Below are 27,809 nucleotides of genomic sequence, written 5' to 3'. Positions count from 1 at the left end.
ATCCAGACTTTTGAGAAGGCAGCCACCACACCTTCCACCCCACAAAAAAAAAAAAAACCCAGAGCATTAGCACTGCTCAAATAAAGCAGTACTAAACTCTAAAACAAAAATAATTGCGTACAGGTAGGTACTTTATTGTGGACGGGACAGACAATGCCCCTTTTCAAATTAAATAACTGTACCTGTCTGATCGCAATTTTTAAATACATTCACCTGTCTTCCTTCCATCACAGGTGCCACCATATTCTTTATTTTTTTCTTCCTGGTTTTGATCTTCTGCCATGTTGATTGGCTAAGATGAAGTAAGTCCTGTGCAGGCGTGAAGGAGTTCATTCAGTCCTGGCAGGTGCAGGGGGAGCCAGGATGCCTTGTGTGGACAGGGTTTTTTAGACAAGAAGACATCAATCAGGCAGGAATGCAATCCAAGGTACATATTATAAGTATGAACAATATATTTTACAACAACTGAACTGAGCGTTCTCTATAGTATATGCAGCAACTCCAAATCATTAAAAGTATCATTAAACTTTTCTTAAGTATCTCTCAAGCTAGCAGTGAAGTCCTCCATTATCTAATTACTTTACGAAGCCAAAGCCCAACAGTCGGAACGATTTCCATAGAGTGGGTAATCAAGAGTTGGCTGTAGTAATTAGGTGTCTGAGCATGGACTTACCATAAGAATGAAAAAGTGTTGTGATGTAGGAGAAAGAAGCCAAGGTCAGTGGAGATTTGGTGAGTAAATGGAAAAAGATGATGAAGAGCAGAAGAGTTTTTTCCCCCATAGTTATGGGATAGCTCAAATACATTTTAAACTCCAGAACTATCCCATAACTATTAATTTAATTCAAACATTAATGTACTTTCTTATTTATTATATCATAATCGAGTTTCTATTGATTGTATATGATTATTAATTCTGTTTGTCATCCTCTAATCCTGTATTCATTTTATTTTTGTACTGTAAACCTCACTGGGATTAATTTCGCTTTATGCATTGTTACATACATATTGTTACTAATATGTCTGTACTCTTGATGACTATTTATAACATTATTTCTTTGGTATACTATATTATTATCTCCAATTTCCCTGACGAAGCCCGTTAAGCGAAATGCGTTGGGCTTCTGGTCTCTTTTCTCTTCAAGGCACTCCTCCTACAAGCATGTCTAATTTGGTATCCCTTCATGGGTCTATGAATATACCAATACGGAGAGCTCTGTGGAGAACCCAGTCTCAAGAAACCCCAATGGAACCATTTTTAGGGTTGAGACTCTAACTTACCTTGATGTAGTTTGTATTACTATTGTTGTAGTTAGATTTTACATCCGGTTTTTTAAGATTTTGCACTGGAAGAATACATTATTATACAAATGGCCGAATTACATGGCAGGGTCAAAGGGGTGCAGTATGCTACCAATCTCACTCCCACGTTGCCAGCACAGATTTGATGCAGATGGGAAGAAGCTGTGAGTGAAACCTATTTTTTATATTTATATTTTTTTCCAGTCCTGATATACAATGTATGAGTGTTACATTTAACATTTGAGGTAAAAGAATTTCAGTTAATCAATATTTTAATAAATATTTGCATTGTTTTCATTTTGATATGACCATGAATATAATAAAATTTTGCGGTTTAGCACAAATACCCTTTGAGTGGACCCAATATCTGATATATGCATATTTATTATCAAATATACAGGGAAATTAGATTTTTAAGGACAGTACAGTAGTGTTTTCTGTTCTTCAAGCTGGGTTTGAAAGAGGCATGGAAATAACTATATTTCCTTTTATTAAAAGTGTTATATATGTTGGTAAGATCCCAGAACTTCTTCTTGTTGCTTCTTAAGAGTAGATCTTGACTAGTTGATAAGCTTTGCACATACTAAGTGTGGCAAAGGGGGTAAAATAAACCCAGAGTCAGCCTCAACACTTATCTTTTCTCTAGAGACTCCTGGAGGGGGGCAGAAAGTGAAGGTCTGCAGAAGGCCAGTAAAAAACAGGAAAAGCTCCTTTCTGGCTAAACTTTCTCCGACACAAGCTCTTCTTCCTGGGGGAATAAAGTCAAAGATGACATAAGTCGTGATTAGCAAATGAGGAAAAAAAAAAGAGGTGAGCCTGACACTTTGGTGGTAGTATTTATTTATGCGAATAAATATTAACTGCTACTGTTTCTGAAGATGATTCTGAAGATGTATACATTGATAGTACTCTTGACATACTTGGAACATGACAATTTGGGATTGGCGTCCTCTGCTATACGCCCTCCTAAAAGCATGATTCCTTTTGTTACTTGGAACATACCTTAACATTAGAAAAATATTATGAAAACCCCTGGGTATTTGGGTAAAGCTGTTTCTAGTTCTTGAAGAGGGCATGACTTGACTTGAGTTGTATCAGTGCGTGAATAAGTGTACAGGGGTTACGTGCAAAGTGTCCCATTGTCCATGTGACATGATGCTATCATAGATCATGGCTAAATGCAGATCCGATCCAAAACAATGACAAATCTTTATCTTCTGTCAATAACATGTTATAAAACAAGCATGCTTGGCCACCCAAGGCTTATCCAATAATAATAAAAAATAATTACCCAAGACTCCAGACCTGTAGGTCTGGCTTTCTGGAAAATCTGATGTTGGGGTGTTTACAGACATTGCACAATATTTAATTGTTGTTTTTATTCATACATGCCTAAACTGTTGGTATTTGCAGGAAAACATTTCTAGGCTGTCTCAGACCTTAACTTTGTCCTCCAATTGTCTTCAGACTTTCTCTATCCACCCCTTTCCCAATTAATTGCTGCTATAAAAAATGTCATTTTAAGTATGTGTTAATGTGGTGATGTGGGCTCTTCTTTGTATGTCCTCTTTACTGCCAGAATAACATGTACACTCCCTATTTACTGCCCAGCAGCAGTGTTCTCTATCCAACACTATGGGCTTTGGCAGGCTCTCACTTAAAATGCTGCACTACTCTTCCTGAATTGCATGTGATTATGGCAGATCTGCAACCACCAGATAGAGAACAGAAAATAAAAATCATACAATCATACCATCATACAAATCAGGTGTAGTTTTTAGTGCAATGATATAGCGATAATGTATGATAACATTCAATATTCTGTAATAATCCTTGTTACCTACCTGCCGAGAAGGGCAAAAATGCATCTCTTTTTACAAATTTCCCATCTTCATCTAAAAAGTGATTTGGGTTAAATTCATAAGGAGTTTCCCACTGAGTGTTATCATACAAAACTGATGTTAGAAATGGAATGATATCTGTACCCTGAAAGGAGAAGAACATGGTACATACTTAGCCAGCATAATTTACTAAGAAATTGGGTTTGGAGGAATTTATGATTAGTTATAGAACTACCAAGGTTGAACTAAAGGTGAAATAAGTTAACTTTTTTGTACATAGTTCCATGAGGCACAAAGCTATGTGGCCATAAATTGGTGGCCATCCATGGACACCTGTTGTCTGCACTCAATTGATGAAAGGAACAATTTTCCCTACTAATGTTCAATCAATGTTTTGGTGAAAACTAAATAAACTTTAGCTTTATAGAGTTCTGTTAATCTGATGTTTTTATTGAATGGAAAGTCGAATGTATTAGAAATGCGTAATGTATGCTTAGCTTTCAAAAAATTTAGACTCAAAGCATTTGAATTTGCTCTGGACCATCGGTGCTCTTTGTTACCCTCCCTCCAGTTTATCCTCATTGTATGTCCTTTATCTTTCATTGTTCCTTTCTAGTATTGATTTGTTGTATAACTATATATGTTGTGTAACTATATACACAACTATTTGTTTTATGCTAAAATATTTGCTTAATAAACCGATTTAAACAAAAAATTGTAGCTCAGAATATAGTAATGGAGGAGCAAAGGAATATATATAGGGGATTATAGAAAATGTGTTACTTTTCGTTGATCAGGGAAATAACAGGTTTTCTTTCAAACAGATCTGTGCCTTACTGTAAGCAAACATTTGCAGAGACCAAATACACAAATAGATGTGCAATTACATGATCAGATGATTTTCAATCATGCTTTTTGGAGTGTGATTAAATATTGACTGATATGGGGAGTCATTAGTGTATAAGTCTAGATAGATAGAGTTCAGCTGATCCTGTTGGAATTTGATTGTTCAATCCCCTTAGGATGTAAGATAAAATGTGATGTAGGTGACGCCACCACTGCCTCCTGGGCACTCTAAAAAAAAAAAATGATGCGTATTACTGGCATTTGGAGTATCTAGGAGGCAGCAGCAATGTCATTTGTCACCTGATGAGAGTATTTTATCATTTATTGTTCAAATTCCCACTTAAAGAGCTAACAGAGCAAAACATTGCAATGTGTTTTAACAATGGGTAATTTGCATGGTAAATGTATACATTCTGGGGTGGACCGTCCTTTAGAATATTGTTTATGCAGTTTAAATAGCAATGGTTATTGACATAATAATTAATTATTGATAAAAATAAAAATAAAATGATAAAAAAATTACCCAAATTATTATTATTATTATTAATAAACAGGATTTAAATAGCGCCAACTTTTTCCGCAGTGCTGTACATTAAATAGGGGTTGCAAATGACAGACTAATACAAACAGTGACCCAGTAGGAGAGGACCCTGCCCCGAAGAGCTTACAATCTAGAAGGTGGAGGATTTAGCTCACAATAAAAGCGAAGATATGTAGTGGTGGGAAGTAGTGATGGTTTCAAAAGACAGAAAAACAGGTAGGCAAGTTTGAAAAAATGGGTTTTGAGTGCTCTTTAAAATGAGCAGAAAGTAGGAGCAAGGCCAATGGGACGAGGAAGACCATTCCAGAGAATCACGGCAGCTCTAGAAAAGTATTGTAGCAGTGCGTGTGATGAGGTTATGAGTGAGGAAGTCATTTGTAGGTCAGTGGAGGAGCGGAGAGAGCAGCTGTGGGAGTATTTTTTTTTACCAGGTCAGAAATGTAAGTGGGACAAAAACTGTGGAGGGAATTGAAGGCAAAGGACAGGAGCTTGAATTTGATTCTAAGGTGAAATGGAAGCCAGTGTAGATAACTGCAAAGGGATGCAGCAGAAGAGGAGCGGTGGGAAGGATGGATGAGTCTAGCTGCAGCATTCATATTAGATTGTAGAGGAGAGAATCGGGTTAGTGGAATACCAGCGAGAAGGATGTTACAGTAGTCCAGACGAGAGATGATAAGAGCATGTACAAGGAGTTTGGTGGTCTCTGGGGACAGGTCGGGGCGGATTTGGGAGATGTTGCGTAGGTGAAAATGACAGGACCTGGAAATGTTCTAAATATGGGGGGTAAATGAGAAGGCAGAATCAAAGGTAATGCCAAGACAGTGTGTCTGAGGGGAGGGATAAATAACACTGGTACTACCAGTTAGAAATATGTCAGGGGGAAGATTTGGAAATTGAAGGGGGGATGATGATGAGTTCTGGTTTATCCAGGTTGAGTTTCAGGAATCTGTCAGACATCCATAATGATATGGCTGACAGCCAGCATGAGACCTTATCCAGAACTGAAGGCGACAAGTCAGGGGTGGACAGATAGATTTGAGTGTCATCAGCATACAGATGGTATTGTAAGCCAGAGGAGGATATGAGACTACCGAGAGAGGAGGTGTACAGAGAACTGGTCCAAGGACTGACCCTTGGGGAACACCAACAGGGAGAAGAGTGGGAAAGGATGAATTACCATTAAAAGAAACTTGAAAGGAGGGTCAGACAGATAGGAAGCAAACCAAGAGAGAGCAGTGTTACTGATACCAATGGAGCGCAGGACAAGGAGCAGGGTAAAGTTGCGCTGAGACTTAGCTCTAATGAGGTCCTTGGCCACTTTAGTAAGGGCTGTTTCAGTGGAATGGGCAGCTCAAAACCCAGACTGGAGAGGGTCAAGGAGAGAGTTGGTGCTCAGGTAATCGGTGAGTCTTTTGTAGACAAATCGTTCAAGGTTGTTATGGGGGGAGCAGGTGTGGGGTTTAGGAGGGAGTCAATTGTTGAGAAGAGGTTGCGTGGGTTGGAAGCTTGAGAGGAAATGACAGTGGAGAAATTATTTTGCTTGGTGACAGTGAGTTCAGTGTTAAAGCTTTGTAGCTTGGCTTTGTAGTCCATGAAGTCAGTGCTGAGGCCAGATTTTGGCCACTTGTGCTCAGCTGCACGAACAGTCTTTTGTAGCTGTTTGGTGTGATTGTTGGGCGTCTAGTGAGGGCTTCTTCAAGATAGGGAGAATTATGCCATGTTTGAAAGTGGAGGGGTATATACCAGTAGAAAGGAGGATTAAATAGTTTGGCGCAGGGCGGGGCTAGCGGAAGGTGGCAGGGGCAACTTTATCTAGAGCCAAGGAAGGAGAGAGTTTAACAGGGTGGCAGCTTCATCTGGAGAGGTGATTTTGGAGAGAGCGGGGGTTAGGGATGCAAGGCAGTTTGAAAATAGGTTGTGGTCAAGCTTACAAATATCTTTCTGCCATTGACCAGGTCTGGGATGTGGCACAGGGGGCCAAGAGCTCGATAGGTTGAAGGTGATAAGGTTGTGATTAGAAAGGGGAAATGGCGAGTTGTCAAGGAGAGTTAGGTTGCAGAGTTTGGAAAATAACAGGTCCAAAGTGTGTTCGGCAATTTGTGTAGGGCCATTGATGTTCTGTGTGAGTCCAAATCAGGAGGCAACAGACAGCAGTTTGGCAGTTTGAGGAAGCATGGTTGGGCTCATACACTGGAACAATAAAGTCATAGAGGATGAGGGTGGGCAGGTCATGGGAAATAATGTGTGGGAGCCAAGAGGCAATGTACCCAAATGAAAAGCCTAATAAAGGGAAGATGGGACAAAACTTTTTTCAAATTCATATGTCTGGTGTTTATTACTTTTATTTGTGCTTTATATCGTACAATTAAAGGTTGGGTGCTAATGGGTGCGTGCAATCCCCTGTGAAAGAGCATCTTAACTAAATGCAGCTGAAAATGTAAAGACCACACACAACTTCGTGAGAGAGGGGAAGGTGGAGCAGCTTCAGCAGTGCTAGTCAGGAAATTCCTCCCCTTCTTTTAGGTACAGAACAGTAAATTATGTCAGCAAGCTATATTTTAGAAGTGCACATGTGTGGGGTATTGATCAACAGTCAACAGTCAAGTTTGTTTTACTGACAAATTACAGTCATTTATTGATGCTCACAAAAACACTTGTTTTTACAAACAGTGCATAACTTAATAGATGTTTGGCAATCCCCTGATGCATTCTAACTTATTTAAAAAGAAAATCTAATTTATACTTTAGGTGTAAATATTTTGCCACTGGAACTACACGAGGAAACATGCTACTTAACTGACAACAACTATGCTTTACTAAGCTGGAAGTTTTTGGATGAAAGTGACCTTCAACAGTGTAATCACACTCCTTACATCCACAGTAGGTTCTTAGAGAATGAAGCAACAAAGGTCCTTGTCGTTTTTTTGCAGTATGATTCTGCTAATAAATGAGGAGTTTTCAGAACTCACCTTTGGGATGCAGTAACCCCGGAAATTCACATCACATGGCGTTGTGTGTGACACATTCAAAGGAACAATATCTGCAAACCTTTGAGTTTCATGTATCACTGCTTCAGTATACGGCATATTCTTGCGATCATCAAGTGTAGGCAGCTGACCTTGTTGAATATGTGTCCGGATTTCCTCTTGTACCTTTTCTATGAAGTAAGAGTAAATAAGTTACATTGTCATCTCTGTAATCTGGAAATACAAGGGGTTGCTGAGAAGTTCCTGGCTTTGCCCAGAAAGAAGAGAGCCAGAGTTATGAAATAACACATTTATTTAACATATTCGCCCCTGAGACTGATGCACTTGGTACAGTGTAGTTGCACCTGTTCTAGACCGTTAAAATAAAAGTCCTTAGGTTAGACCTCAAACCAGCTCTCAGCAGCATGTTTGACATCAGAAATGTCCTCAAAATGTTGCCCCTTCATGTGTTTCTTCAAATTCGGGTACAGATAATAGTCCAAAGAGGCCAGGTCAGGTGAGTAGTAGGGATGGTGGGCCAATTGGAAACCCAATTGGAATGGGTGTTCAATTTGGCAGCCACAACGTTGGACGTGTGCGCTGGTGCATTGTCCTGCAAAAAAAGGATCCCTTTTGTCAACTTTCCACTGTGTTTTGTCTTAATTGCCTCCTTCAGCTGATCCAGGAGGTTAGCATAATATTGTCTGGTGATGCTAGAGGTAGGTAGTCCACCAACAGAACACCATCTTTGTCCCAGAAAACAGACACCATGACTTTTTTGGCTGATTTCTGGGGTCGGAACCTCTTCGGCCATGGGGACCCACTGTGGTGGCATTCCTTTGACTGTTCCTTGGTTTCAGCACCATAGATGTGGAGCCAGGTTTCATCCTCAGTCACTAACCTAGCCAAAAAGTCCTGTGCAGCTTCAAAATGGGCCAAAACCGCTTTGGATGCTTCAACTCCTTCCTTCTTCTGATCACTGTTCAAACATTTCGGCACCCACTTCGCTGAAAGCTCGTGCATGTCTAGGATAGTGGTGATAACAAACCCAACACGCTCCTGCGAGGTGTCCAGTATCTGGGATCAATAATCAGCTCATGGACAGCATCGCAGGTTGCCGGGTCAGTTGAGGTTGGGGGGCAACCACTGGGGGGCTCATCTTCAACGGTGAAATGCTCAGTCTTGAAACAAGATATCCAGGTTTTGACAGTGCTGTAGAAAGGACACTTCTCCCCCAGTGTTTGTGACATCTCAGTGTGAATGTCTTTTGCTGACTTTCCCTGGAGAAACAGAAAATTATTGATGGCCCATAACTCCAACGACGTGAAACTTGCTTGTGTCTCTGCCATCACAGCTTCTAACTAAAAGAAAAAAACATTTTAAGAATCACAAAGACCTGATATTTGCACATTTACATACTAAGATATTAGGTTGTCATATGCCCCCACACTCATTTTTCTATTTCATCTGGAAGGGGGCAAAGCCAGGAAAGTTTTGTACAATCATAATTTTTTTCAGTCTGTTGATTATATTGTGGAAAGAGTAAGGTTGCCTATACCTTCTTTGCTTTCTTTTCCAAATGTTATTGATAGAGTGCAATAAAAACATGGAATTAGTTCTTCCCTACTTTTTACAGAAGAAGAAAAAAAGTATTTTTTCAGTGGAGTCAGGCTTTAACTAGTCACTTCTCAGCCTTTCTACTAAGATCAAGTATAGTGTCAGTTGTTTTCAGTGTCCAGAGCTAGTAGTTTGCTGCTATCCTTGCTCAAGGGATGTAATCCTTGGCCCGACCTTTGTACTTTTGGATCACTGAACATGTTACAGTGAGGACTACCTTCCTTTCCCCATAACTCCATCTTTTTATATATGTTTGGTCCTGTTTATTATTCCGGTTTTTTATTTGTTCAATGATTCTTTCTCAATAAAGAAATTGAAATATAAATACTTTGGATGTGTGTAATACAGCCAGCCCCTCCTTCCTCCTATTTTCTCCATATTATTATCTCAGTAGTATTTTGCAGCTAATTCTTTTTCACTATTATATCTTTGCTTACATCAATAGTTTTTTCTTTTGATTTTTGTACATTTTTTTAGCAACATATTAAAAATAAAGACTTAATTTAATTATTAAAGACCTTTGCTTTGAAAAAGCATAAGATATGTTATTACACACTGAATAACATTATGTTCCATGCTTTGTATATACAGAAACACCAACACAGTTACGGGCAGCAGGGTGGCTCAGAGGTTAGCACTTTGCAGCACTGGGTCCCAGGTTCGAATCACTATCTGCATGGAGTTTCATGTTCTCCAGGAGTGTGGTTGCAGGTACGTGCCTGCCCAACTACACCCCTGCCTGTGTCATTCAAAGGGAAAGACACTTAGTGACATTATACCAGACCCCTCCTACTCTCACAACCCAGAGCCCACCGCCCGGAGCCTGAGATCAGTATTGAGGATATGGTGTGAGGCTCTGGCCAGTGCGCCCCCCCCCCCCAGCAGGGTCCTACTTTTGACCCCGCGGGGGGCAGAACAGCCAGAGCCGCAGACCACCAAAGACTTTTTTGGAAAAAATGCTTGCCCACTCCTGAAAAAAGTAAGGGCATGGTGTTCCCACCCGTGCCCACCCCACTACATCCCTGGTGTTCTCCCCGTGTTTGTGTGGGTTTCCTCTGCGTACTCTGGTTTCCTCCTACATTACAAAAACATGCAGTTAGGTTAATTGGCTTCCCCCCAAAATTGACCTTAGACTGTATTAATGACATATGACTATGGTAGCTGGTGACATGACTATGGACTTTGTAGGCGCTGTGTAATTTGATGGCACTATATAAATACTATGTAAAAAAAATATTAATAACAGTATTGACATTTTACCAATCTTATTGGGAGGATGTGAATGTACAGCAGGATCATTACCAATATTTCAAAAAACAATAGAACACTGCACTTAGTTATTAAATAACAAATATATTTAGGCTCAGACTTACACTCAAAAACTAAGCTACACAAGTAGTCAAAGCATTACAAAAAAAAACAGGTAATCAATTCCGAGTTTAGCTAAAAACATGGTCCTAAAATTCTTCTATCTCAGGAGCACAGGGGATATCTAAAGTGTATCTGATGTTTATGTACATTTGTACGCGACCCATACTTTTAAGTATGCAGGTCGAAAGATTTTTTTAACCTTTTCTTAAATACGTTTCATTATATTTTATGTACTTTAATGTAATTGCGCCCTATGTTTTAGTATTTAGGCAGTGTACAAGTACTTTTATAAGAGCATCAGGGTCTATTAGTACTCTTCTGCCTCCAATGAATCCAAAAAGAACACTGAGGGTTCCCAGTCTGTTAACGACCATGGAGAACAGGGGACAGGAGAGTTTGAGAGACTGAAGATTTGTAACAGCATAAAGTAGCCAGACTCCCCTGGCTTGGAGAGTGCACATAAACAAATGCCTGCTTCAGCAAACAGGTTGCTGAAAACTGGAACACCCTTTGTGCATTATGCAGCCTATCGCCTTGAGTAGTATGGCTGGCTGTGATGGAAAGTTGGCAACTTGTATACAAACAAACATTTACCCAGAAAAAAAAAGCCTAATAACATTCAGTCCTAAAATAGCAAAATACTATTTGCTCAGAAACTGAAATACCCTAAGAGTGTTTGATCCTAAAAAAAAAATAACTTAAGGACAGTGCGTTCTTTTCTCATTTGTAAAGCTATGCAAATTTTTTTATAGACCCCCTAAGCCATAGATAAACATTTTGCTATGTGTGTCATTAAATTGTTATAAAGCAGAATGGTCAAACAAATATTTCTCCTAAATGGTATCCTTACCTTGTATTTCTGGATACTTCATCATCAGTAAAATGCCCCAACGTAGTGTTGTGGCTGTTGTTTCAGTTCCAGCTGCAAAGAGATCATGAATTATGCATACCAGATTTTCATCATCAAAGTAATTTTCAGCTTTGGCTGACTCCTAAAAAAAAAAAAAATCAATTTTTTTTATTTTCGGCAGTTTTCTTTTTTAATTAATACTTTACTTTACTTTGGAGACTAATAAAAAATTAGGATGGAAAGTATTTACCTGTTCTTGCTTCATAAGGTACGCTCCTATAAATCCAGAGATAGCATTTTTATCAAACTCTTGTCTCAGCTGTTTGATGCGCTTTAAAAAAAACTTACTGAGCTCATTATGATACTGCACTATTTGTTTGTGTGCTCCAAAAAGGTATGCAATGCGAGGAAAAAAATTATACATCTGTTAAGAGAAATAAGTAATGTTTTAAAAGTTTGGTCTCTGTACACAATGATGGTGAAACATATCCAGCACTAATGTGACATCCTGATGTTGTTCCCCTGACTTTGAAACACTCTTTATGTGATTAGCCTGTAATATTAATTACAACATAGAGCCTGATTTATTAAAGATCTCTTAGACTGGAGAAGATAAACTATCATGGGAGAACCAGGTTTAGTCTATCTTTTCCAGTCTTGGAGATCTTTGCTAAGCACTTATGTATTGAGACATTTACAACATTATTGGTGCTTTGAAAAGGCATAGAAAGTACCCAACAATTCTTACCAACTGGACATAATAAGTACAACATTGTGCACTTCAGAAATACAAATTAAAATCCAGAATAGGCTGGACAAATGCCAGCTGGAGCTGGGGACTACATATTGGGCTGCTATGGGGCAGAGGGGGAGCATGTGGCTAAATGATGGGGTGACATTACACAGCTCAGATTTTTTTTTTTTTACCTGTGAAGGATTTATTAAATATATTTAGTTAATTGCAGGTCTGCTGAATGCAGAAATTACATCAGTTTTTCAAGAAGAAGTTGTTTAAATGACCCCAATGTATTTTGCTACATTTGTGGTGAATATTCTCAGCAAAAACAGAGAAGAAATATTACAGAATTTGTGAAACAAGCATATCTTGCATATTTTGGTATTAAACTGGGGGACCAAGATAAGTATTGGGCTCCCCATATGGTATGCAAAACTTGTGTATAGTGTCTACGTCAGTGGAAAAATGGAATACTGAAAAGTTTGAAATTTGGTGTACCTATGGTATGGCCCAAAAATCATCATAATGATTTCTATTTTTGTGCTGTGAATGTAAAAAGGTTTCAATTGTTACAAGAAAACCAAGTGGGAGTACCCAGATTTGGAATCAGCAAGACAACCTGTGCCGCATGGTGCTGATGTTCCCATACCAGTGTTCAGTACATTCCCTGATATTCCTGTATTTGACATGGAGGATATACAGGGTTTGCAGTGTAATCCAGGAGTTAGCAGTGGAAGTGAATATAAGGAAGTGTTTCATCAAACCAGCAGTTCTCCCAAGAAGAGCTCAATGACTTAATACATGATCTAAGTCTGTCAAAACAAGCATCCAGGTTAAAAGAAAAGAACTGTCTGAGGTCGGAAGTTAAAATAACCGGTTTTAGGACAAGAGAGGTGACACTCCTAACATATTTCAGTGAAGATAGAGACTTCGGTCCTGATTTAAGAAAGCTTTCCAAGGCTGGAGAGAATACACTTTCAGAAGTGAAACTGGGTGGTCCAGAAAACATGGAATAGATATTTAAAAATCATTTGCTATTTGCTAGCAAATGTTTTGAATCCTGGACCATATCCATTCTAGGTTAGCTGGACCACCCAACTTCACTTCTGAAAGTGTATTCTCTCAAGCCTTGGAAAGCTTTCATAAATCAGGGCCTTTGTGTACTGTTGTAACATCCCTGGGCTACTAGCCCATATGGGAGTACCGGAATACCAAGCAGAAGACTGGCAACTTATCATAGATAGTTCCACTCGAAGTTTTACTGCATAATGGCAACTGCTATGCATCAATTCCAATTGGTCACTCAACAAAACTTAAAGAAGAAAATGAAACTATCCAAATTGTTTTACAAAAGCTTTGCTATCATGAACACCAATGGTCCATATGTGTTGATTTAAAAATGGTGAACTTCCTACTTGGACAGCAAAGTGGATACACAAAGTAACCATGTTTTATCTGCTTGTGGGGTATTAGAGCAAAGTAGGATTGACACGCACAGAGAGACAGGACCACTAGGGGGCGTATGGAGGCAGTGCCAAGGTGCAGAGTCTAAGCCGCAACCAGGTTTTTTCCAGAGCCTCTGATGGTGAGGATGTTGCGCGGCTGGTTACAGCCTTGTTGCGGTCCTTGGGCACACCAAGGTGGGCAAGCACAGTAAAAAATCAGGACGAAAAAGACAGGTCAAGGAAAGCCAGGGTCGAGACAGGCAACAAGCAAGAGAGGTCAGGTCACACGCCATAGGTCAATAGCCAGAGATCGAGAAGACAGACAGCAATGACACAGAGGCCACTGCAGGCACAGGGAACACAGGAGACGTTGAAAGCAACAGAAGACACAGGAGATGCAGGGATATCCACAGACGGACAGGAACATTGGAAAAGCACAGGGAAGTTGGCTGGGAACCAATGGACTGGACAACGGGAGGATAACACAGGAGCTGGACACAGGAAACACTGAATTAAGCAACAGGTGTACAGGAACTAGTTCACAGGGCAAGGGGCTCGGCACTAGTGAAGACTTATTGCACGAACACAAAGTGCAGTCTGTGAGCCAGCTAAATAGCCAGGGCTGATCAAAAGACTATCTTCTGATTGGCCAGCGGATTGGGCAGAATTGATAAAGCTTGGAAACAGAGGCACTCCCAGCTTCAGAACTGCAAGCATGCGCAGGAAAGAGATGCCTGTGCTTTAGCGAGGAAGAGGTAAGTGTGACAAGGATCACTGGAAAAAAGTGACACGGTCTCCAAGGGAAAACATGAAAAAATGTGCAGCGAACATCAATAACGAGCCAATGGCTGACAAAGAAAAAATCATTTTCCTTCCACTACACATAAAGTTGGGATTATTAAAGCAATTTGTTAGAGCTCTAAACAAGGGCAGTGATTGCTTCAAATACATTTGTAGATTCTTACCTGGATTGAGTACTGAAAAATTAAAAGCAGGAATCTTTGAAAGAACCCCAGAATCAGAAACTGATAAATGATTCAATTTTCACAAGTTCCCTGACTGATACTGAAGCTTCTGTCTGGCACAGCTATGTCATGGTTGTGAAGAACTTCTTGGGTAACCATAAAGCACAAAACTATAAAGAACTGGTACAAAACATGCTCTAAAACAATAAAAATTTGGGTGCTACTATGAGCATAAAGGTACATTACCTCCATAGCCATTTGTGATTAGTTCTGTAAATATACTGAATATAGAATATATTGACATTAAGTATTTCAAAAATTAATTTTGTATACAAAGGCATATCTAGTTCAATTTGCTTAATTTTCATGTTTCATTAGTTTTCTATGAGGTTATTATTGAGGTCATTATTTAAAAAACTGGAGCCAATCCAGCAAAACCAACTGTGCATCAAACATAACCTAAAATGACTTTAATCTGTTTGGCGAGAAAATGTTTGTTGACCAGTGTATACATTTGGCTGATATGGTGGCAGGATTGTAAGTACACCACCCAAAATGCTGTTTGTTGATTGGGGACTATATGACTCCCTGAGATAGGGACATTCCAGGTTTGTTCCGAAATTGAATTTGTATATAAGTCGGAACAGGTACATTATTTTAATAAATGCAATTAGGACAGAAGTATGTCTCAACATACTATTAGGCACCATAGTGTCAGTTACTGTATAAATCCCCATTGTCAGCTAATCACAAACAATGGAGCCTAGGCATTTAATAACTTCAGGAGCAAGCTGTGCTTCGATATGCAAAAAGAAACAACTGCAGAGTTTGTCTTGGTCATTAAAGAGTTACAAGAGCTTACAGAACAGCAAAAGATTTCTTCTGCATGTCATGCAAACTGCTCCTCTCCCACCTCAAGCCTCTGTCCTGCACACTAACGAGCAGGGAAGTCAGGTTCAGATCTAGGAGTCGTCCGTATGTTAGATGTCCTTATCTCTGGGACTACCCTTATAGTTTGGGGGGAGCTAAAATATATAAAATATGTGGCTGCTTTAGAATTGCATACATGGCTGTAATGGGGGTTATTTAGGAATTTTTACATATGTCTGTCATGGAAGTTAGGTGCTATGCTTATAGCATAAGGCTATTGTGGGTGCAAGGGGAAGGGCATTGAAAAATACATTTATGGCTATACCGTGTTTCCCCGATGATAAGCCATCCCCATCAAATAAGGCACCCCCCCGATTTTGCCCAAAACAATAAAATAAAGCACCCCCCGCAAATAAGACACCCCCCCTATACCTGCGCCTGAAGGAATCTCCCATTCGGGTGGTACGATGGGTAACTGTGTGCCTCTGTGTGACTCCTCGGTGCTGGCTGCAGTGCAGAGCGAAACAGAAAGTAACTTCAAAGGCCGCGCACATGCCCGCGACTCCGCGCCAGGAAGGACAAGCAAGCTGCTGATCCCTGCCCTAACAAAGTCTGTTACCCGGCCGTACAGTAAAAAAGTGAGTCAGTGAACATAAGGGGACAATGAATGCACAGAGTGATCAGAAGGGGACAATGAATGGCACAGAGTGATCAGAAGGGGACAATGAATGGCACATGAGTGATCATGAGTGATTTTCAACAATAAATGTGTACTGTAGTCTTCTTCATGGAAAAATAAGACATCCCCCTGAAAATTTAGGGCATATTTTGGCATTTCAAAAAATATAAGACAGTGCCTTATCATAGGGGAAACAGGGTAGTTGGTGGGGATTAATGAGATAATACATCTGGCAAGGGACTCAAAGCCACCTATCCAATACTTAGATTTAGGATGCACAAACAAATCTCCTGTCTCCTATGTGTCCTTATGTGATCTGGTATCAGATATAGTATGTCTCTCCTCAAAAGCAAAAATGTGACAGCTTGTAAAAATGGTTGTTTCCAAGCTAAATATATCAAGTAATGATACTGCTTAGAAGGGAAGAGAAGGCTCTTGGGGGACTAAAAAAAGATTTTATTTTCTTGTGAAAACAAAATTTAGCTTTTGGCCCCTGAGACCAAGCACTATGTATTTTATAGCCTTATGAAAATCTGCCATTTCCACCATGAAGCATAGTAGTGAAAGCATAGGTAATACAATTGCATATAAATCCCCCCCAAAAAACACACTTACCCAGCATGCTGTTAATGCGAAGGGTCCTGGGCTATTTATCACATATTGTGATTACATGTTTATTATATGTATATATGATTTGGTCTCTTGACTTCTAATATAATTTAGCCCAAAAAAATCTTTTTCTTATTTTTATCTTTGGTAATCCCTAGGGGTTGGCTTCAATATTTTGATATATATATTTATATATATCAATATACCATACAGGCCCCAATATTTCACTTTCTAAAATGAAAACAAGTTGGTTATCTGAGTTTCTGTTACCGTCTACTCCATTTCTCTTTTTTTTAAGTATTGGGGTGATGCCAACTCTACCCTACTTACCAGAGCTCAACAATAATAAACTTTTCTAAGGGAAAAGTCAAAACTTTTTAAATATATATAAAAGCCTATGTCTCTTGATTAGTGGAATAACAATATCAACAATATTTTAAATGTTGCAAGTGAAATATGAAAGGGGTGAATATTTTTTAAAGGTTCTGTACGTAGTAGGTATATTTGTATTTTTATGTCTAAGCTAATGGCCAACACAACAAAAAAATCAATGCTTACCAGCACTTTGGGTGAGCCTGCCAGTTTTGCAAATTCAGAGGAAATTTGAAGAATTTTTTTAAATGTTGGGTCATTGTAATCAAACCTTTCTCCAAACATGAAAGAGCAGATAACGTTAGACACGGCATTGTTCATTATGAGTTCTGTGTCAAATGGATTACCTGGAATAAGTTAAACAAATGGAATGAGGAGCCAACATTAATTTACCATGAATGGTTAATAAAAACAGTGTAATTTACAGGCCTATACAACTTTTGAGTTGTCACTCTCTTCAGCAGACAAAGAGTCTTGGTTATAGGCTAAAAGGGCTTGTGATTTTTGGAGTGGCCAGTACAACACCACTATTCGCTCCTACCGCGTAGTAGAATTTTTTCAATATGGAAACAAATCTGGTAAATTACTGGCCAATCTAGCAAAAGGATTTAGGGTTCCTCCACGTGTCACGGCTATTAGGGTGAGGCAGCGTGTTATTCACAAATTACCTAAAGAAATAGCATCTGCCTTTGCAACCTATTATAAATTATTGTATACCTCTCAAAATAGTAATGTTACTCATTTGACCAATTAACTCTTCCACAGTTACCTGAGGAACAACTGGACTATTTGAATTCCCCTATAACTAAAGAGGAAGTATTACGAGCTATCAAGAGCTCTGCTAATTACAAGGCGCCAGGTCCAGACGGCTTGCCGTCTGAATTTTATATTATTTTAGCCAATAAGGTCACACCTCCCCTGACCGTACTGTACTGACTCGGGCCAAATTGCTTTTAATAAGGTGATTCCTAAAAAGCAAAAGGACCCGCTTGATCCTGGTTCCTATCGCCCTATTTCTCTACTAAATAAGGATGAAAAAATATTTTCCAAGATCCTAGCAGACTTTTTGGCGCATCTCCTTCCTCGCTTAGTCAGCCCTGCACAGGCAGGATTAATTTTGGGAAAGTCTATCACATATAATATAAAGAAGGTGCTTCTGGTTCTGGTACAAACTCGGTTGTCTGGGTCTTTTCCTGTTTCATATGCGGTATTAGCGCTGGATGCAGAAAAGGCATTTAAACAGCATTGAATGGTCTTGGTTACATCTAGAACTTTCAAAATTTGGTTTTCATAGTAATATTGCCAATTTGATCAAGTCTATGTATTCTAATCCAATGGCCTGCTAGGCAAAGGTACAAGACAGGGCTGTCCCCAATCCCCACTTCTATTCAATTTTGCCATTGAGCCTTTGGCTAGATCATTCTATGGCTTCAAAATATTTGAGGCAATTGAGGTCCAGGGCAAACATATCAGTTTAGCTTGTTAACATGTATTGATAGAATAGGAAATAAACAAACTAAATCCTATCTTACTTACTTAGGAGTACAGATCTCCCGTAATGTCCCTGATATGTACAAATCTAACTATACTCCGCTCATAACAAAAATTTTAGCAGAATTGGTGCAATGGAACAATTTGCCTCTATCATTAATGGGTCGTTGCCACCTTATAAAATGATACATTTTGCTAGATTTTTATATCCTATGCAGACCCTACAAGTTCAGAAACTCCATTCAGCTTTTGTTGCCTGGCAGGGCAAGCCCCCACGTATATACAGGGTCAAGCTGTCGCTTCCTAAACAGAATTTAGGGGTTCGTTTTCCTGACCTAAGAAAATACAACTTAGCCTGTCTCTTTTGACATGTCAAGGACTGGTGGCATGGTACTCAGCATTACACGATGGTAAAATTGGAATCTCTTTTAGTGCAACCCTGGTCTCTATTGGGTCTCCTAAATACCCCATATTCAACTGTTCCATGTGGGCTGAGAGATAATCTTCTATTGCAAGATACTTTGTTAACATGGAGGAAAGTTAAGAATCTGTATGGATGTCAGACTGGGACAACTATAGTCACCCCTTTACACTTAGCACCCTGTTTTCCTCAGAGATTGGCTTATAAGGCTTATGAACTATGGAACCGTTGAGGTCTGAGTAATTTGGGTCATTTATTGGATAAATCACATACTTTTGCCCCTTGAAGTTTTGAGGCTTTGTCACAATACCTGTCGGTTCCCAAAGCGGCCCCTGCTAAACCGTACTGCTGCATCCCGTGTACCCTGCTGAGCTACTAAACGCAGCACTCACTCTTTGGGCCTGATTTATGAAAGCTCTCCAAGGCTGGAGAGAATACACTTTCAGAGGTGAAGCTGGGTGTTCCAGAAAACATGGAATAGATTTTTAAAAATAATTTGCTATTGCTAGCAAACATTTTGAATCCTGGACCAGATTAATTCCAGGTTTGCTGGATCACCAAGCTTCACTGATGAAAGTGTATTCTCTGCAAACTTGGAGAGCTTTAATAAATCAGGGCCTTTGTCTCTGGCTGACAGAACATGCAGCACTTTCTGTTCTGCTCACACTGACTCAGCACAGGGAGGAGCTCCTTAAAGGGGCAGAGGCTATTTAGTCTCAGCAGTAATGGAGGCTGGTGCTGTGACTTTGCACCAGCTACCCTGATACTCTGCTCATGATTTCTTTGTGATTTGTGACCTGACCTGCGCCTGGAACCTTACTTTGCCTGTCTGCCGCCTGCCCTGACCTGTGCCTTAAACCTGACTTTGCCTGTCTGCCACCTGCCCTGACCTGTACCTTAAACCTGATTTTGCCTGTCTGCCGCCTGCCCTGACCTGTGCCTGGAACCGAACTGCATCCGCCTGCCATCTGTCTCCACACCGAGGCCGCTCCAGCCTTCCTCCGCAGGTAGGCTGACCCCAAGGGTCACAACCTGGTGATCCCCAGCATCAAAGAGCCCACTAGCCTCCTGACTACTGGCCCATCAACCCTTGCGGGGTGCCCTGGTAAAGACCTGGTGTCACTTAGACTCCGTGTCTCGGGTGATCCCTTGCTACCTGCCTGAGGGGATCCTGACAGGCTTAAATATGTCTTACTATCCCATCATTTTCGTTATTTTCCGGTGAAGTTCACTTTTTTGGTGCGACTAGCTTTCAATGTAATTTTGTTCTACCACCTGCTATCTCATGTCTTTTGGGGGAAGCATCATCAAGTATTCCATATCTCACCTCTCCCCCTTTTTAAGGGACAATGCTATCAATAATTCAGGAGTGCCACCTTTTGTACGTAAATGGGCGCCTTGTTTGGATTTTCCCTTTTCTGATACATTAGAACTCTTAGAATCCAGCTGGGCTTGTGTCCGCAAAATTATGATCCGTGAGCAATGGCGTGAGGTTCACTTTAAAATAGTGCACAAGGCATATTATGCTTTTGATATACCTCTAAAGCCACGTGCCATTTCCACAAGGTTAACTGCATGTCCTAAATGTGCTCATGAACATGTACTGTGGAACTGCCCCATGATCCTTTGTTTTTGGAAAAAAGTCTTTGACTTTATAAAGTTAGTTACAGGGCATGTTAGGCCACTTTTCCCGCATTTGGCACTTTTTCATGGTAACTCTATGGTACAATTGTCTGCCAGTCTGACAACACAAATACCGGTCTCTAAATTTGAACATCTCTGCTTTTTAGCTGCTAAAAAATGTATACTTAAAATGTAGCTTGAACCTAACCCTCCTAGTAGCTCTTAATTTTTGCAATATCTCCAATCTCTGATGGTTATTGATAAAACAGAGGCTACCCAACATTGTGACACCCACACGCAAAAATTCTTTGATACATGGTTGCTTTACTTGAAATATACATTGTCACCTAGCCAATTAAATTAAATAATAGAAGTTTTTCGTCATACGGTCTGGTATGACTGCAGAACTTTAGGTACCTCCTAGGCCATGTTCAACATACAGAGTTAACAATTTTTGCGAATGTACAGTGCTATTGCTGTATCTGTTTTTTTGTTTGTTTTTGCGAAAACTGATATTGTTATTCTTTTTTCGGTGTTCTACCCTTTCGTTTTGTTATATGATTATAGTTTATTGTATTTACTTTCATCCTCAGAAAACGGAAAATGGAGGAGTGGCAGATACTATTTTTGTTACATTAATGATATACACATATGAATATTCTGGATGACATTTGTTCGTCCAGTTCTGTTTGAAATGTTCTTACCTGTACAACTTGAGTTCTTTTCAATTTTGCTTGTTTTTGTTATAAATATTGGGATTGGAACAGTTTTGTTAATATGTGTTTTTTTTTATTGCTAAATAAAGGAATATTATTTTTAAAAAAAATGTCATTCGTGTAATTCCACGTTTTGGGGAATGAGTATATTTTAACAACATGATTTTTATACAATTGTGCTTACAGTATAATCGTGAAAAAACAGTTAACACACTCCTTCTATTTTACATATGATTATATATAGCACGTTAGCACGTTAGTATTTTAGGTTGATCATATTTGTTGTATATGTTTTTATGTATATTTTATAGCTACTTATATAGATCTTATGCTACTTCTAAGGATCTTATGCTAAATAAGACTTCTTACCATTATAGGACTTTAAATTTTCTATAAGAGGAATAAGTTCATCTTGTATTTTGCCTTCTATTGTTTTTTTGCCCATTCCAAAGTCTCGAAGTGTTGAAAGTGTGAACCTCTTTATGACTTTCCAAAAGTCACCATTACTAAATGCTATACCTAAAGTAATGATAAAAGCATGTAAATAAGCAAGTAGTATTACCAGTGCATGTAGGCAGTAAAGCAAAGAATGTCATGATGTCTTAACCCCCTACTCTCCCATCGCAGGCTCAGATCCGGGGGACGTGTTTCGCGACTCTGGCCGGTGCATCCCCCCAGCGGGGTCCTTCTCCTGACTCTGCTCAGGTTAGCACCGGCCAGAGCTGCGGACCACCCAAAGGGCCGGAGAAACATCCCTATTGGGCCGTAGTTTGCCCATGCATGGTCTAAAACAACCTAATTTGTCAGTATTTGACAACATGAATTTTTTTAGGCTTCATATTTTCAGAGATAACATGCACAATTAATTTGTGCAAATTGTGTAAATTTTAATTTACCTTTTCCTTTACGTGTTAGTATGAAGATTGGTGTACCCGCTCTGTCTCCAAAGTCATCAGCTTGGTTGACCAGGGCATCTTTCACAGCACTGTACCCTGCAATCACCACCATTTTCTTGGGTCCAAAGTGTATAGTGAAGACTTCACCATACTTCTCAGAGAGCTGTAATACAACAATATTTCCAGTTTAATGCAAATAGGATGTTTGTCTTCATTAGGGTCCCTGGTGAAAGGATGACAACATAGGAGCAATGTTGAAGAACTCCTTTTGAATAGCAGAAGGTACACATACATTTTTGAAATTGGATTACCTTGTTAAAGTTTAAGGAGATTTGAGTGATGTGGTTTGCTTCGTTTTGAAAGATTCGTCTTGTGACTTCTTTAAAATAAAATAATTAATTTAAATGATTGCTTGCAATTTTGACATTTTAACACTATCCTCTCAGTTCTCTTCTATCCTCCAGCGTTGGTCTTTTCTAGGTACAATGTAGACTTGCATAATTTCACCCACTTTTTATAAAATATAACCCACTTTCTAAAGGTTGTTACATTCTTGGTAGGATGCAGCCTTGGCTTTAAGTTGAATAGACCACAGATCAAAACAGGAATACTGATCTATAAAGCAGTGGGGACGCTGGGGAAGACATTAAAGGAAAAGTTCATTTTAAAAAAAATGTACCTAATCCCACCACCTGCACTTGCCATTTGTACCCTGTTGTTTTGTACCTGGCTCTCTTTAACACTTGGCAGCCTTTTGTACCTGGCTCCTTTTAACACCTGGACCACTTTCTTTCCCGGCCCAAAGTAAGATTTTGCAGGCATTTTATTTTGGCCGGGAAAAACCACCCAACAAACGCCTGCAATAGTATTTATTAACACTAGCGTTTGTGACTGGCAAATCATCCTGGAAGCCTAGCTGTGCAGAGTTGGCTTGCAGGAGCAGTTAAAAGACACTTTTTTCATAAGCAGATGTGAACAAGCCCTAAGTGGAATAAAATGTCTCCAGTGGTTAGAGAGGCAGCAAGAAAAATAAATAAATAAGAACCATCTGCTCTTGCTTTACTATTGTTCATCTGATTTATTTTGCATTATTTTTTATAAAATCATTAAAATGATATATTACACATTAAAAATGCACTCATGCCATAGCCAAGAATTATAAGTTTCTTTAATAGTGAGAGCATAGCAGTAGTCTTTTACTTTAAGGTGTCTATATAATTTAAAGTTTAAATAAGCTATAGAAGGGGAAAAAAGAACATTTGCCACTCCTGCGGCTTATTCAGCGTTGGGTGAAATCCAAGTTTGAACTGCAAAAACAACAGACAGGTTACAGCAAAGCTGTTACACTCAGTGGTAACTTGTGAAAAGGATTCAGGAGCATCCCCTGTTGGCTGGAAACGGCAAATCTTTTATTAGTAAACCTCTTTCTATAAAGGACAAGCATGCACTTCTTTTGCAAACCTTTTTTTTTTAATTCTTTTTATTGAGGTTTAACAATGGTAAATATAATTACAAACAATTCTCAGCAGGAATGGCAGATATTGGCAATAGAAACTGTTAACACATATGAGTAATAAACATATTTAACCAGGGAAAATAAGACATCAAAAATAAAATGAACAAGATCAAATCAAAAGGGTCAGATAGAATGTGGATCATGCTCATAATAGCATTAGGAAAGTACTGGACACAAGGAACAAATCATATAGTAATAGGAGGGTCATTTAACATCACTCTTTAAGTAAACCATGTGGTGTGATGAAAACAATTATACAATTTTATTTTACTGACTGTATTAAGTATAGCAATAAAGCTTTCCCAGGTGTCAAACAAGTTTTGTGTTTTGGATTATTTATTTAAGGCTGCTTCTGTCCATTCCATTCTAAAAAAAACTCTTGTAATTTATTTTAAAAAAGCCTCATCGTTGGGGGCGTGGAATTCAGCCAACAATGTAAAATGTTTTTTTTAGCCACTGCTGAGAGTAGCAAAACCAAATGCCTAGCTCCCCTGGTAATTCTAACCACCGGAACATCAACCAATCCAAAAAATAACCCATTCAGGAGTAAAAGAGAAATTATTTAATAGGTTCCTATGTATATAGTTGAGCACCTGATGTCAAAAACGTCTAGTAATTGGGCATTCCCATAAATTGTGTTAGAGAGTTGCCGCTGGGGCCCCACATTTAAAACACATATCTCGATCTGATCTTTTGCAAACTTTATATAGTTGCACAAATCCTCTTTTCAGAAGCAGTGAAAGTAAGCTTTTTAAATTGTTCAGTTTAAAAGGTAATTGCAAAGCCCCAACCATGTTATTGTTGGGGGGAAGTAGGCTCTACTTCTATTTCTACCTGAAAAATAAGGCACATACTTTCTTTTTCATGTATTTTACCTATTTGGATTTATTATCCAGACTGCTGCTGATTTGACATATGCTTTTTTTAAAACATTTTTTGGAATTAAAGTCAGGAGTCAGATAACTTTAGCAAAATTGCAACTTAAAGTTGAACTAAACTAAAAGAAACAAACAAAAAAAACTCACCTTTACCTTAGTAGCCCCCTTGATCCCTGCAGAGGTTTCCTGGATCAGGTCCCATGCCATCCTTTTATCTATCTTCGTTCAGGTGCCCGGCATCGCCATCTTTCTTGTTCTTCCAGCGTCTGCCCAAAATATGCCGATCTCACAAATACGCAATGAGATGGGCACTCTTTTTTCCTATTTACCGCAGGCTACGTCACCGGATCTCAGTGGCACAAGCGCAAGATCAGGTGACGTAGCCTGCGGTAAATAGAGAAAAAAAATGAGCCCATCACATTGCACATGCGCAAGATTGGCATTTTTTGCCCCCATTGAAGGGTTGCCAGAAGCCCCCTGGGATGCGTGACGTGAGTATCACAAAAGGCTTAGTGCTCCCATTCTGTCTTTATTGCTGTTTATTCCTACAGAGGGTTTAGGAAAAGGGGACATGCCTTTATTTAAATACAGAGAGCTGTGCGGATATAAGTAGAGACAAGAACAGTGGGGGGCAAAAACCTCTATGGCCTAAAGATGGATTTAATCCAGATCAAAGGGTTGTTTAGTATACCTGTCTATCATTGACCATAATCCAGTTTAGTTCGAATCTAACAAAATCCAGGGGGTGAAATAACAGATTTCAAGTGTTTGGCGATTTTACTTTTGCCCTCCAGCAAAATATATTGCACCAGTCTCGTTACGACCGGAGAGATCGAGTTTACCAAATAGATACATTTTTTGGAGTATAAGGAAAGTTAATCAACGTAGCTGAGAAAATTAAGTTGAAGATGCAAGTCTAGGTGCAAAATAATTTCACCTTGGGGCAGGACCACCATATATGGGCCGTAGATCCCCTACCACTACATCCATACATAAATACATAAAGGGAGGCTGCAGGAAAAGATTCTTTGGGGACCAAACAAATATTTTTTTAATAGATCAAACTATAAACTATAGTTAAAGAAACTATAGTCAAGGAAATTGTTTTTACTATCTACTTTATCTACTTCCAATTAAACTTCTGCGATGGAGTCAGGGAATCAGTAGGATCACATAACAAATGAATATTTAAAAAGCATACAAACTTCTGAAAACCAAAGTTAAAGTACAGTCAGGAAAAAGGGTTTTCTTCCTCCCAACTATCTAAGTTAATTGCAAAGTTACTGAACACAGTAATAATCAAGGGGTGGGGGAGTCAGGGGGACCTGTGGGAACAAAACCCAAATAAAAACAATGGTTACAAAGAATCTAGTTTTATGCAAAAATATGATTTATATTTTAACTTTCATTTACACAAAAATGACACTTTTTCCCCCACTCAAGTCTCTTTGCCCCCAGCAGTTAATTCAAATTTGGGGGGTTTAAAAATGTGTTTTCCTGACTATTCTTTAATTTTTGGGGGGTTTTTTGTTTTTTTTTTCTTCACTTCTTGTTCCCAAAAGCCCCCCCTGACCATACAACCTACCCTTATCAGTGTCAAAACAATGTGGCTTTATAAAAACTAAAAAAGGTGACAACCGTTTCTCAGAAATAAATTTGTCACTTTAATATTACTATATAGTATTAGTATTTATAAAGCGCCAACATATTATACAGCGCTGTACATTAAATAGGGGTTGGGGAGGAGGAGAGGACCCTGCCCGGAAGAGCTTACAATCTAAGGTGGAGGTGGGGAAACAGCACACAGTAGGAGAGGGATATGGTATAGTGGGAAGTAGTGAGGGTTTAAGGAACAGAGGAAAATGGGTAGGCAAGTTTGAAAAGATGGGTTTTGAGTGCTCTTTTCAAAAAGCAGAAAGTAGGACCAAGCCGAATTAGACGAGGAAGACCATTCCAGTCACCTAAACCCTTACCTATTTACAAAGTATATACAGAATTGAAGATTTTAAAACAATGACACTTGTGTGCCACAATCACTAAAAAAAGAGGTCAGACAAACCATAGTTTCTGTTTAATTTATTGGATTATCAAGGTTGTTAATTTGATTATATCCTTACACAGGATTGCAGTGGCTGACCCCAGAAATGGAAGTTTAACTAACTTAAATTAAAGAGGAATTAAATCAATGCTTTTACTGATATATTCAGTTAGGTACATAAATATTTGGACAGAGACAACTTTTTTCTAATTTTGGTTCTGTACATTACCACAATTCATTTTAAATGAAACAACTCAGATGCAGTTGAACTGCAGACTTTCAGCTTTAATTCAGTGGGTTGAACAAAAAGATTGCACAAAAATGTGAGGAACTAAAGTCTTTTTTTTTAACACAATCACTTCATTTCAGGGGCTCAAAAGTATTTGGACAATTGACAATATATGTATATATATTGACAATATATGTATATGTATTGTATATATATATATATATACCAAATATACCCCTAAAATATGAAATAAATATATATATATATATACACATATACAAAGCTTTCTTTATATTGTAAATAGGCTTTCCACATATAAATGTTCATTTACCTTCATTAGTGACTTATGTGGTCTTTTCAGGTCCAGCAGATTGAGGTTCCCAATTAAAGGAAGAGGTTTGGGGCCGGGTGGCATCTTTCCTTTGCTCTTAGATCCATTGATCCAAAAATAAAACAATATAATAGAAGTAATAAAATACAATAGCAAGTCAGTCCTTGTCAGAATGTAGCTGAGAAACATCGTATTGAAGAGCTTTTGTGAAAATATGCTCATAGTGTCTTTGCAGAACATTTATACACACCGTATAATTTGCTATCATAATTATAAGGAAGTAAATAGATTAACTAGAAGTGCTTTGCTGTCTCATTTGTGATTTTTTTTTAAATTTGGAATTGCATAATTATCAAGGCAGGACAAAAAAAATTCACCTTTACATTTGCACAAATTTCTTGGATTAGGTCCTGTAATTTCCCCACCTTTAAGGAATTTCAAGATATGAAGGTCACAAAGTTAAAAATTAGTGAATATTTAACATTAGGGTTGCTGTTTCAAAAGCAAATGTGTCTAGGAGCCAGAAATTGAATATGCTGACACCTCCTAAAATTTCATCGCTCTGGCATGATCAGAACATAAAAAACTCTGCCCATCAAAACGCACCACCCTGCCCTGTTACACATTACAGCCCACTTTTCTAACAAGTTAACTTTTCTA

The 27,809-nt window shown here is 38.9% G+C and overlaps 1 protein-coding gene across 1 annotated transcript; it reads right to left on the bottom strand.

The window, feature by feature from the left end:
- Positions 1–1,615: 1,615 nt before the first annotated feature.
- On the bottom strand, positions 1,616–27,529 carry LOC140335228 (cytochrome P450 2K1-like). The gene is made up of 9 exons (XM_072417705.1): positions 27,150–27,529; positions 22,158–22,320; positions 21,631–21,780; positions 17,197–17,357; positions 11,585–11,758; positions 11,335–11,476; positions 7,500–7,687; positions 3,147–3,288; positions 1,616–2,050 (listed from the first exon to the last, which is right to left on the bottom strand). The coding sequence occupies exons 1-9, from the start codon at positions 27,387–27,389 to the stop codon at positions 1,863–1,865; spliced, it is 1,548 nt and encodes a 515-aa protein (XP_072273806.1). The 5' UTR covers positions 27,390–27,529; the 3' UTR covers positions 1,616–1,862.
- Positions 27,530–27,809: the final 280 nt, after the last annotated feature.

Source organism: Pyxicephalus adspersus, chromosome 7 (assembly GCF_032062135.1).
Source record: "Pyxicephalus adspersus chromosome 7, UCB_Pads_2.0, whole genome shotgun sequence".
Classification (NCBI taxonomy): domain Eukaryota; kingdom Metazoa; phylum Chordata; class Amphibia; order Anura; family Pyxicephalidae; genus Pyxicephalus; species Pyxicephalus adspersus.
Note: the sequence above shows the minus strand (reverse complement) of the source record. Positions and strands in the feature narration are given on the sequence as shown.

Bases quoted from the DNA above. Each gene is read 5' to 3' on its own strand.
- LOC140335228 (XM_072417705.1), bottom strand. From the start codon at position 27,389: ATGTTCTGCAAAGACACTATGAGCATATTTTCACAAAAGCTCTTCAAT. The intron at 11,759-17,196 runs GTAAGCATTGAT...TTCTCTTAACAG, and splicing joins CAGGCTCACCCAAAGTGCTG to ATGTATAATTTTTTTCCTCG. The intron at 7,688-11,334 runs GTAAGGATACCA...CTTACTTCATAG, and splicing joins GAAGTATCCAGAAATACAAG to AAAAGGTACAAGAGGAAATC.